The 11004-nt window shown below is 30.9% G+C and overlaps 1 protein-coding gene across 3 annotated transcripts in view; it reads left to right on the top strand.

The window, feature by feature from the left end:
- Positions 1 to 10329, top strand: part of LOC106790953 (serine/threonine-protein kinase BRSK2) — a 33905-nt gene extending 23576 nt beyond the window's left edge. Inside the window, exons 9-14 of one of the 3 annotated variants that reach the window (XM_014756239.1) lie at positions 3874 to 4025; positions 4174 to 4326; positions 4640 to 4814; positions 6476 to 6705; positions 7140 to 7210; positions 7832 to 8177. In XM_014756239.1, the coding sequence (XP_014611725.1) occupies positions 3874 to 4025; positions 4174 to 4326; positions 4640 to 4814; positions 6476 to 6705; positions 7140 to 7210; positions 7832 to 7874 (824 nt within the window). In that variant the 3' untranslated portion in view covers positions 7875 to 8177. Of the gene's footprint in view, positions 1 to 3873; positions 4026 to 4173; positions 4327 to 4639; positions 4815 to 6475; positions 6706 to 7139; positions 7211 to 7831 lie in introns of all 3 variants that reach the window. The other 2 variants (XM_014756238.1, XM_014756236.1) reach the window with 2 other exon arrangements.
- Positions 10330 to 11004: the final 675 nt, after the last annotated feature.

Here is an 11004-nt window from a genome sequence, read left to right as displayed (position 1 = left end):
CTGAGGAAGTCTCAAATAGAGACGAAACGTTCAACGGATAAATATTGTGTTCATCTTAATTAAACCCGTCCAAAAAAACAACTTCCCTAAGAGTARACTTAGTAATAATATTAATAAATTTTGGATAAGAAAAAAAATCTTGATTATATTAACATAATAATTAATAGTAATAATTAGATAATATATTAATTGATCTTTATATACATAGTAATATATGTATAATAAAAAGTTAGTTTTTGTTATATATATTTAATCTATGATATATAAACATATCATATTCATAAAAATATATTTCAACATAAAGTTATACGTGTAAAATACGATTTAAAAATCTACTTTGAGAGTATGATTAAAGATACAACACGTGTCTTATTACAAATAAATATAGTAAAACGATAAATAGAACTATTAAGATAATAGTATCGAGAAAAAATGGTTATTTCAATATCACTTCACATAAAAATACTTAAAAAGTAATAAAAATTGATCGATAATATATCGTTAAAAAAAAACCTATGCAAACATATGCAAAAAAAAATTATAAGACAATAGCTATAAGAATTAATTAACAAACACTAATCGCGTGAATCAATATTGTCGAAGTTGCTGAACAATTAATTCCAAATTTCAAAGGTTCCGACTTGAGTAACAACCCTAACCCTATATATAATAATAAACGTCGAGAAATTTCTTAACAAGTTTTCTCGATGAAAATCTTCCTCTTCCTTCTCCTCCTCTTCTTCTTCTTCGTAAGCTGCTTTTGTAAACGATCCATGAAGAAGAAGAAGAAGAAAAAAAAAAAGAAAGAAAGAAAGAAGAAAAGGAAAAGAAAATATGGCAAAGTTGTTTTCCGTCAAGAATGTATTCGTAAAAGCAATCTCGGAAAAGAATACAAACTGACTTAGACGATATGAATAAATCTGAATATTCGGGTTGTATGAATTTAAATGAATTTATCGATCAATCAATTGATCAATAAATCATTCCACCCCTTGTCGTAATTCTCCTCCTCCTCCTCCTCCCCCTCCTCCCTTTTCCACCTTCTCCCTCTCAACATCTATTTAGCAATTCGATAGAACATAACTAGTTGAAAACTATTCTTTTCACGGAAAAAAAAAAACGATGAAAGTTTTATTTCATACAAGAGGATCGATTAATCGAAATCGTTTGATGTATTACTCGAGAAAAATGGATTGGTATGATAAAACGTATCGAGAGAAAAGGCAAATACAGACGAACATCATCATTGCTTTGTCAAACGACGACGACGACGACGACAAAAACGAGCTACCTATAATCGAATTGATATCTGCGCCAGACATCGCTTTTAAACCGAAACCACGTATGCGAAAGAGAAAGATTATGGGATGAAAAAAAAAAGAGAAAGAGGCAAAGCAAGAGAGAGTGAGAGAGAGAGAGAGAGAGAGAAAGAGAGGAAGAGGATGTCTATTAAAATCTTATTCGAAATTTCAGCAACTTTCCAAATGATTAATTTTCCAAACCATACAATCAAATGCAATAATGCTTTCTATTTCTATCTCTCTCTCTCTCTCTCTCTCTCTCTCTCTCTCTCTCTCTCTCTCTCTCTCTCTCTCTCTCTCTCTCTCTCTCTCTCTCTCTCTCTCTCTCTCTCTCTTTCTCTTGCATTCTATCTTTCTCTTCATTTTAGTAACGTTCATCGAAAATCCGTCAATCGCACTAACGTTTCTCGTGTCACTTCAAGTCCTTCCGAAAATGTAATTTTCCTGATTTTCCATTTCCCGTTTCTATACGTATACAAGGTGTCCTCGAACTCGATCCTTTATCTTTCAAGAATAAAGAAAAAAATGAATCTATCTATCAATATATATAATATAATTTTTTTTTTTTTTTTGTAAAATTTTCTTAATACATTTTATGACGTGATATTACAATTATACTGTGTTGGATAAAAAGAAAAAAAAAGTTATATTGGTGGAGAGGGAGGAGGAGGGGAGGAGGATTCGCGATATATATAATATATAATCACTTATTATATTAATTAAATTTATTAACTTATGATACACAGGGACAGGAGTGTTAATAAAAAAAAAAACTTCTAAAGCTATTTAGTTATAATAATACGAAATTAATTCCGATAGTACTGTACGAGTAGTATTAGACTCGTCTATCATAGCCGATTAATCTCACACACTACCCTAACACTTTCTAATCCTATCGAATTACGTCAGAAGATCCCTGTGTTTATCGTCTTGAGAATATCGCGTGTCAATGTTTAACTCGAATTCTCCTGCTAAGATGACATCAATTACGATAATGTTTCTTAAAAATAATCTATATTAAACCCTTTTTTTGGCATTTTTTTTTTAATGATATTAAATATCAATAACTAATTACACAATGTGTAGTTAACGTTAAATTGATCACGAATTATGATGTGTCATATATCTCGTTTTAAATATAAAAATAAAAACAAATAAAGGGACACTTTTTTTACATACAATTTTTAAAACAAACGGTCCATATTTTCTACATATTTGTTAGGATAATATTTTCTTGTATTAATTAAAGATAATTGTGTTAATGTTTCAAATGCAATAATAATTATGACAATTTTACGATAAACTTAGGGTTATATGTATTACTTTGGAAAATAATGTTAAATATGATCCAAACAAATTAACGACTAACGTCAAAGAAGGAAAATAAAATGAAGATAGAAGTAAGAAGAAGAAAAAAAATCGTCATTTGTACAATGTGTACTGCGAAATGCTCTTCTTCTTTTCGCTCGACGACGAATCGCGACCGTTCCAAAGTGTTTGCACGAAAGTCCGAACAAAGTTCGTGCCGAGGGCATTACTACCCTCGTCGACGTCTGAGTACTGCGTTTTATCTTTTCGAACTGCTTTGAGACGCTTTAAAATATGCAGCTTGACCTCTGTCAAGCGTGGATTTTACTCTAACGAGAGAGAGAGAAATAGAGAGAGAGAGAGTACACTGCACGAGAAATTTTTATTCAAAGGGATGTGTGCTAACGTGTTACAAAATGAAAAAGAAAAAGAAGAAAAAAAAAACAAAGAATAAAAAGAAGAAGAAGGAGACGGAGACAAATTTTGCCACCAAAAATACATCCGTAAATATAATATTTTTTATTTTGTTTGTTCTTTTACGTGGGTGAATTGAAAAATTTATAGGTCCGACAATTAGATAGAAACAATTCTTTTTATTTTTTTTTTGTCGGTCAAACACTCTCTGTTATATTATATCTTAAAACTTTTCAACTCTCATCCTTGTATATACAAGGTGTCTCTGTTTTTCTTTTTACAGTATAAAATTTAAACCGATATAATTTTATGAATAAAAATGAAAACATGTTGCGCGAATACGAGCTTTTCTAAAATGATTAATTAAACAATATTGATAACATTATATTAATTTTATTAATTTTATTTAATATTATTATATCAGAGTATATAACGTTATTATTATTATTATTAAACATTGATGATAAAAATACTGTCCAAAAAAAATATCATCGAATTTCTTTCGCGACGAAATATAATGAATAAATCGTCGATTTCGTCGATAATTTAAAAACAAAAATATATAAAAACATACGGAACACGGATTTTAATTCAAACTTTTCTGCTTGCTCTTGGAATGATTCGAATTCGAATGAAAATAAATTTACGCATTTCCATATTTGTCCGTAGAATTCATCTCTCTCTCTCTCTCTCTCTCTCTCTCTCTTCTCTCCGCTTTTAGGATCCAACAGATTATTATAAAATATAAAATCAAAAAAAGAACATTTTTATTGTGTTCCAATAAAGGAATTCGATATTCTATTGTAAAAGATAAAAAAAAATTTCGATGAAATTTCGATTCGTTTTACAGTGGTCGCAGTTGGTGTTACACCACCAGGTTCGCCACACACTGGTGCAGGTTCCGGTGCTTATCATTGGAGATCCCGATTAACCACCTTGAAGAATTCATTCCTAGGTAGTCCCAGATTCCATCGTCGTAAACTACTTACCAGTACGGAAGAGGTAACCAAAATTTACGAATAATAATTCTTCTCCAATGATAAACGTTTAACCATTTTAACTAATTCCACATTGATTTTTTTCCCCCTAATTGAATTAAATCGAAATTATTTTTAACATATATTTATTCTTATCTTTTTTTTAATTCAAGGTTCATCTCACACCAGATTCCTCACCAGAGTTAACGAAAAAATCCTGGTTTGGTAGTCTTATGACGACAGAAAAGGACGAAAACTTTACCGTTCTTGTTAAAGGGAAACCATTAGCTAGCGTGAAAGCTGATTTGATTCACGCTTTTTTGTCGGTAAGCTAATATTTTCATTATTTGTAATATACAATAAATCATATCGATTAAAATAATATAATTATGTGAAAGTGCTATTTGATTGAAAAAAAAAAAAAAAAAACTGAATTTCATTCGCGAAGACGCGATTTGTATTTTTGACAATTTGGTATATTTTATTTCATATTAGAACAATTAATATCATAAAATAAATCGTAGAATTAATTTTTTGTAATCAATCTTTTGACTCGTATTATCAGAACACTTTTTTTTTTTTAATCCATAATTACTGACGCATATATCTCTTCCTATATATATTTGTATCGATTCGCAGATAGCTGAGCTATCTCACAGTGTGTGTTCACCAATGGCATTCAGAGTAGAATATAAAAAGGGTAGCACGGCACCTGCTATGTTTCAACGGCAGGTTAAATTTCAAGTTGACATCAGTGGTATCACAAAACAGCCTAACGAGCCATTGTTCGCCATTACTTTTTCGTTGTTAAGTGGTAAATATTATATTATCATTAAAAAACAATCTTTTATATAATTTTCTCCATTTTATATTAATATCAAATGATAGGAATTAATTCGGTACCTTACTTATTTTTTCCTTAAACAAATTAAAGTTAATATATTTATAAAGTAAATCATACGTCTGTGATCATAAAATAATTACCATTTATTTTTTCCATTACCTTCCTTCCCGTCCCCATTTTTTCAAACAACTTTGTTTAAATTCATTGACGATCGAGACAAAAAAAAAGGAACAAAGATTTTAATACGATAAATTTAAAATATCATTCAAGTACCGAACTAATTTCTACATCGAATAATTTATCACTCGATCGCGACTCTTTGTATTTTTGTTTTTCCATACACGAACAAAATTCTTTCTTCGAATCCTTTCCTTTCGTTCCTCCCCCTTGCCCCAATCCTCCTCGCTTCTCTCTCTCTCTCTCTCTCTCTCTCTCTCTTTCGTATGTATCCTTGTCACGAGTTTATGCCGAATGAAAGATGCGGCTAAGCGAATGACAAAACCGAAGGTACAAAGCCCTTTTCAAAGTCTGACTGTAGACACCGTAAACCGAGAATGTGAGAAACAGAGAGAGAGAGAGAGAGAGAGAGAGACGGAGTGAATGAGGGAGTTAGAGGGAGGAGAAAAGGGAGTAGAAAAAGGGAGAAGAAAGAAGTGGTTTGGCGTTTGGCATTTGGCAGCCATCCAAGCGCAACTAGATCGATGTTACCTTGGCACGTACGCCTTCTCCATACCGCGTTAAATCTTATCTACGTATATTTTACGGGCCAAGGAACTCGGTTATATATATGTATATATTATATATGTTTCTTCACGCGTATTCCATACTTCGGTAAATCTAAAGTTGCAATGGGGATTATTATATACAAAAATCTCTGCACCACTTCCTATTCTTTCAAATATTTTTAATCTTTTTTATTTTAATTTTTTTTTTTTAATTTTAATCTCAATAAACCGCACCATCTATATTTATATAATCAGATATTTATTGCACAACTTCACATCTATATTTATTATTTCGTTGAACAAAGATATCTTTGATAATATATAGAGACTTGATTAATTAATTAATAAAAAAAGTGTGCGTTAATATTGATCGTCCGATGAGATCGAAGAAGGATAAATTGGTGCGTGCCGTTCAATCCACAAATCGATTAACTCGACTTTTTGAAAAATCTTTTGAATTTAATTGTAAGTGTAAAAGAGAGAGAGAGCACTTGTGGTATAATCATAACTTTTTCAATATTTACGCCATACAAATTTTAGCCAAACATAAAACGACGATAGTTTTTTTTCTGACCACTGAATAATAAATAATTTATTTTAGAGATTATTTTTGATTAATTCCGTACTCTAATGGAAATCGTTGCAGTAATGCAACTCAAATGCACTAGCAAGCGCTTTTTTTCTCTTTTTCTTTACAAAAAGTTTATTTGAATTTATATTATCAAAAGGAATTGTAAAAAATCAATGTACATTAATTATTTCATCGAATTTTCCTAACTTCTCATTATATGAAGTTAATCGATTTGTGCAATTTATGTCGTTACTACTTTTTTTATTGTTTTAATATTTTTTAAAACAAATTTTTAAACTCACTTAACAATTTCGTTCTTGTCTTATCTTTCTTAGGAAATATACGAAGATTTAGGAGGGTCTGCGAACACATACAATCCCAAATATGTTCTAGAAACGTTGGTTTGAATTTAAGCGGACAAACCAGAGCAGTACCATCAAGTCCAAGAGCATCTCGAAAGTTTGCCATGGAAATGAGCGAAAGTTCTAGTTGCGGAAGCGATACCAGCGAAAGACTTTTTCTCAATCCTCATCCCGCTACCAGACAGGTAGTCTGTTTCAACAAGGTAGTGAACCATCGTCATCGTCCTTTCGTCATTTCTTATTTTTTTTTATTCTTTTTTTTTTTTGTTTCTCTCGAGTCCTCGTTCGCAAGTTAGGTCAATTCGAGAATTTCTATTGGTATTTGTATTTCTTTTTTTTATTATTTTTTTCTTTTATATTCTTCTTAAAAAAAAATGTTAAGCAAACTCGAGAACTTCTACTTGTCCTTTTTTTTTTTTTTTTATTTTATTATTTTCCCATTTTATAATTTAGAAATGTCGGCAATACTCGAGAGTAGTTGTAGTTTTCAATTTTTGATGATTATTACATAATACACATTTAATTATAACAATAGAAAAATAATATTAGAGAGAAATGGAAAAAGTGGCTCTTGACGTGTCGGTTTGAGGCACCCTTGTTGCCTCTTGTTCTCAGTAATAACGATTTTCAATTTTAGTACCGGATTAAAACTGAGCCGAAAATGAAAGCTAATGCCCGAAGAGTGGTCTCGATGTGCGCTCGATTCACGTAAAATCTTTTTTTCATCGTTTTCTCGTCGAACAGATTTATTATTTTTTAACAAAAAAATATATAATAATAATAATAATAATGAATAAAATTATCGTTTCCCCCTCTCATATTTAGCCGCTTTCATGCTTGAAAATCATATCACGTAGAGTATTCCAACAAATAATCTAGTTTTTAATCTCTCTCATATTTATCGCCTAATCGTAGATAATTTATACCTCATTAAAAACCTTCCCCCTCCCCTTTTTTGAATTAGTATTAGTTTGAAGAAAAAAAAAACCGAAGAGTTAGAATAAAATTAAAAAAAAATAGTTAACATTTTATTTTCACGATCGGTGAGATGTAATCTTAAAAAGAATTTCATTCTTTAATCGAGTACTGTGTATTATACGCAATGTTTTTTCTAAAGAAAATAAATTACACGAGAACGGTTTATCAAAAAATAAGATATTTTCAAAATGGCGTACTCGTTGTCAGTTAAAACTCAGTCGATAAAGTAGAATTAAATTCTCACCGGTCGCGAAAAAAGATCTATCGAATGATAAATATTATTCATTAATTATAATCTTCTTTTTTGTTTTTTTTTTTTTTGGTTACTTCTCTTTCTACAACGAATCACAGATCGACTCGGATATGGAATCGGACACGTCAGTGTTCGATGTGAAATCGCCTACGCGAGAAAATGGCCGAAGAAGTTCTACGTCGACTAACAATAACAATCCTTTACCTGGTGATACGAATCCAACGCCAGGTAGTCCACCGAAAGCGGTTCGCAGTAATTCCGAGAGTCAAAATACTCCGGAAAAAAAGTGTGTCACGACGATGAGCGGTAACAACATAGCGTGATACTATCAGAACTTCCGCTTCGAATTCCAATCGAGTCTGAAAAATATCTGGGACAGTGCTCAGAGATTTTGGTGAAATTTTACGAAAATGGACAAGGATATACGAGAAAAAGAAAGAAGAAGAAGAAGAAAAAAAATTAACCGGAAATAAGGGGGAAAAAAAAGAGAGGGGAAGAAGACACGTCGTGTGTGTGTGTGTGTGTGTGTGTTGTGTGTTTTTTTTTTCTTTTCTTTTTTCTTATTTCTTTTTTTCTTTTTCCGTTAAGTAACATCAACCAGAACGAGATAACAGAGTAAACCAAAAAACAATTAAAATATTTAATGAATTGATTTTTTTTGACGAAATCAAAACGAAAGATTGGAAATAATTGGAAAGAAGAAAGTTCGTCGTAAAAACTTTGAAATAATTCTCTTCAATTGTTTATGAACGATAAAAAGGAAAAAAGAATGAAAGAGTACTTCGATTTTTGTACTTTTCTTCGAAGTACATTTTCGAAATTCCCCCTCCCCCCTCCCAGGGGACGACGAAGTCACAGGGAAGATACAAAAAGAGGATTAAAAGAACAAACTTATTTCTTTTAAATGGCGGATATTTTATTTTATTTTTCTTCTATTTGTCTCACCCAGAGGATAATTAAATTTACGTTTCTCTCGGCGAGATAAAACTACAAGAAAGAAAAAACAAATTACTTGACGTTTGTTACGAAAAGCCAACAAGAGAAATACCCCACCCCATCCCACTGCCATTTGAAAACCATCGAGTTCGCTGGCAACTTGATTTTCTTTTTTGTCGTTTTCTTGGTTTTTTTTTGTTTTAATTATATTTAGATATATCGAGTTATACTAGCAATTTATTTATTTGTTTTAAATTGGCACGTGTGTTGTGTTAACACACGACACGTATCGTCTCGTTAAAAATACTACGCTGTTATTGTTTTTTTTTCCCTTGTTTTTCTTTTTATATTTTTAATCATTTTGTTGGGATAAAAAAAAAATGTCTGTTTTTTTAAGAAAGCGCAAAAATTAATTGCTCCCCCCCCCCGAAAAAAATAAAATCCGCGCGCACGTAGAGAAAAGAAAAAACCAAATCAGATCTAATAACACAATTGCAATAAAAACCTAAATGAACGAAAGATAGAAAATGGTTGAAACACTGTAACGAGCCCGGTAACGAACGAATGAGAAAGAAATGAACGTAAACTAACAGTCATAATTAAAAGTCGTATAAAAATTGCGAAATAAAAATGAGCGAAGATAGATGATGGATAGAAAGAGTTAAGAAGAAATTAAAGGGCAGGATTTTTTCAGACGAATTGATGAAGATGCGAAGACTAGAGATTTATTTTTTTCACGCACGAGAGAATAACATTTCAAAAGACTAAATATTATAAAACATTTACGTAAATACTTAAACTTTAAAACTGCATATAACCATCGTAGTAGTTTAAACGCGACGCGTGTGTGTGTGTGTGTGTGTGTGTGTGTACGGCTTTTTTCTCGTATGCTTTTTCTCAAAAAATGTAAGAATGAAATATTAAACGAAAAAAAGAAAAAAAAGAAATGGGAGAAGAAGTGACAAAAGAAAGAAAGAAAAAAGGAATGGAAGATAAGGCAGATATAGAACGAAAAAAATGATTTAAAAATAGCAATCCAATATTTCTATACTTTTAGAGAGGAGTGTACGGATAAACGATATATAAAGTATAAGAAAAAAAAAAAAAAGGAAAAAAGCAAATATATTATTATCATAAACTATAGACTCTTTTCTCAAACGAAGACATATCTCGAGATTGTTCTGGGCTTAACTTATTGTTAGTGGAATGTGATTTAAATTTAAACAACAAAAAGAAAAAAAGAAAAGAAAAAAGGGGAAAAAAAACGGAAAAAAAGGAAAAACAAGTGAAAGAAATGAAGGATCAAGATTATTGAAACACGATAATAATAATAATAAAATAATATTGCGAATAATATTGAACGAAAAAGCGTTGTAATGGTGTGTAATTGTTATTGGCATTATTTTTCTTTTTTTTTTTTTCAAATTAGTAAAAATAACTACGAAACGAAAAACGAAAAGAAAAGATGTGGAGAATAAAATTCATTAATAAAATTTCAAACACATTTCTATCGCAAGTGTGTTTGATACGATTCGAACGGACGAAATTAAAAAAAAAACAAAACAAAACGAAAAATGAAAAACGTTCGCGTACGAGAAAAAATGAAGACAAAGAACATTCGGTGGAAATTTCGTATGTGGCTGATCGAAAAAAAAAAAAAGAAAACGTAATTAACTCATTAATTAATTAATTAATTATAAGAGAACGACGATGGGGCGACGCCGTTTTTAGGCTTTTTAAAAAAGAAAAATAATCATGCGATTTAGGTAGAACACACACTTCTTAGGCGCGAAGATTCGATGTGTAAATGTTTGTTCGAATCAAAAATTTTAATGTCGAAGCGGTTGGTCCCCGATAACTCTCGCTTTAGACATATATACATACACATATAAATATATAAATATATANATATATATACATAATAATGATTATTATTATTATTATTATAATATCGCACACGGCGACTCGTTCCTATATATAAGTAGCCGAATAATAAGGCGTTTTTTCGAACGACTGTTTTATGCGATAATTGAAAGAAATTGAAAGTTAGGAAGAAGAAAAACGAAATAAAAACGAGTGTGATCGATCATCCGCAAAACACCCCCTCCCCGCTGCCGCTGGCCCTGCTGCCCACCCCATTTTTGTCTCTCGATTAATTCAAGTAGAAAATTTAATGTACGTATGTATGTGTGTATTTATGTGTGCATAATATGTCATTTTGTACGTATGTATGTATGTATGTGTGTTTGTATGTATGTATGTATGTATGTATGTATGTATGTTTGTGTATATTTCTTGAGATGAGAACGATGGCCATACCGTTGAAAACAAAAAT

The sequence above is a fragment of the Polistes canadensis genome, unplaced genomic scaffold, assembly GCF_001313835.1.
Source record: "Polistes canadensis isolate GaletaPanama2010 unplaced genomic scaffold, ASM131383v1 scaffold_272, whole genome shotgun sequence".
Lineage (NCBI taxonomy): Eukaryota > Metazoa > Arthropoda > Insecta > Hymenoptera > Vespidae > Polistes > Polistes canadensis.
Note: the sequence above shows the minus strand (reverse complement) of the source record. Positions and strands in the feature narration are given on the sequence as shown.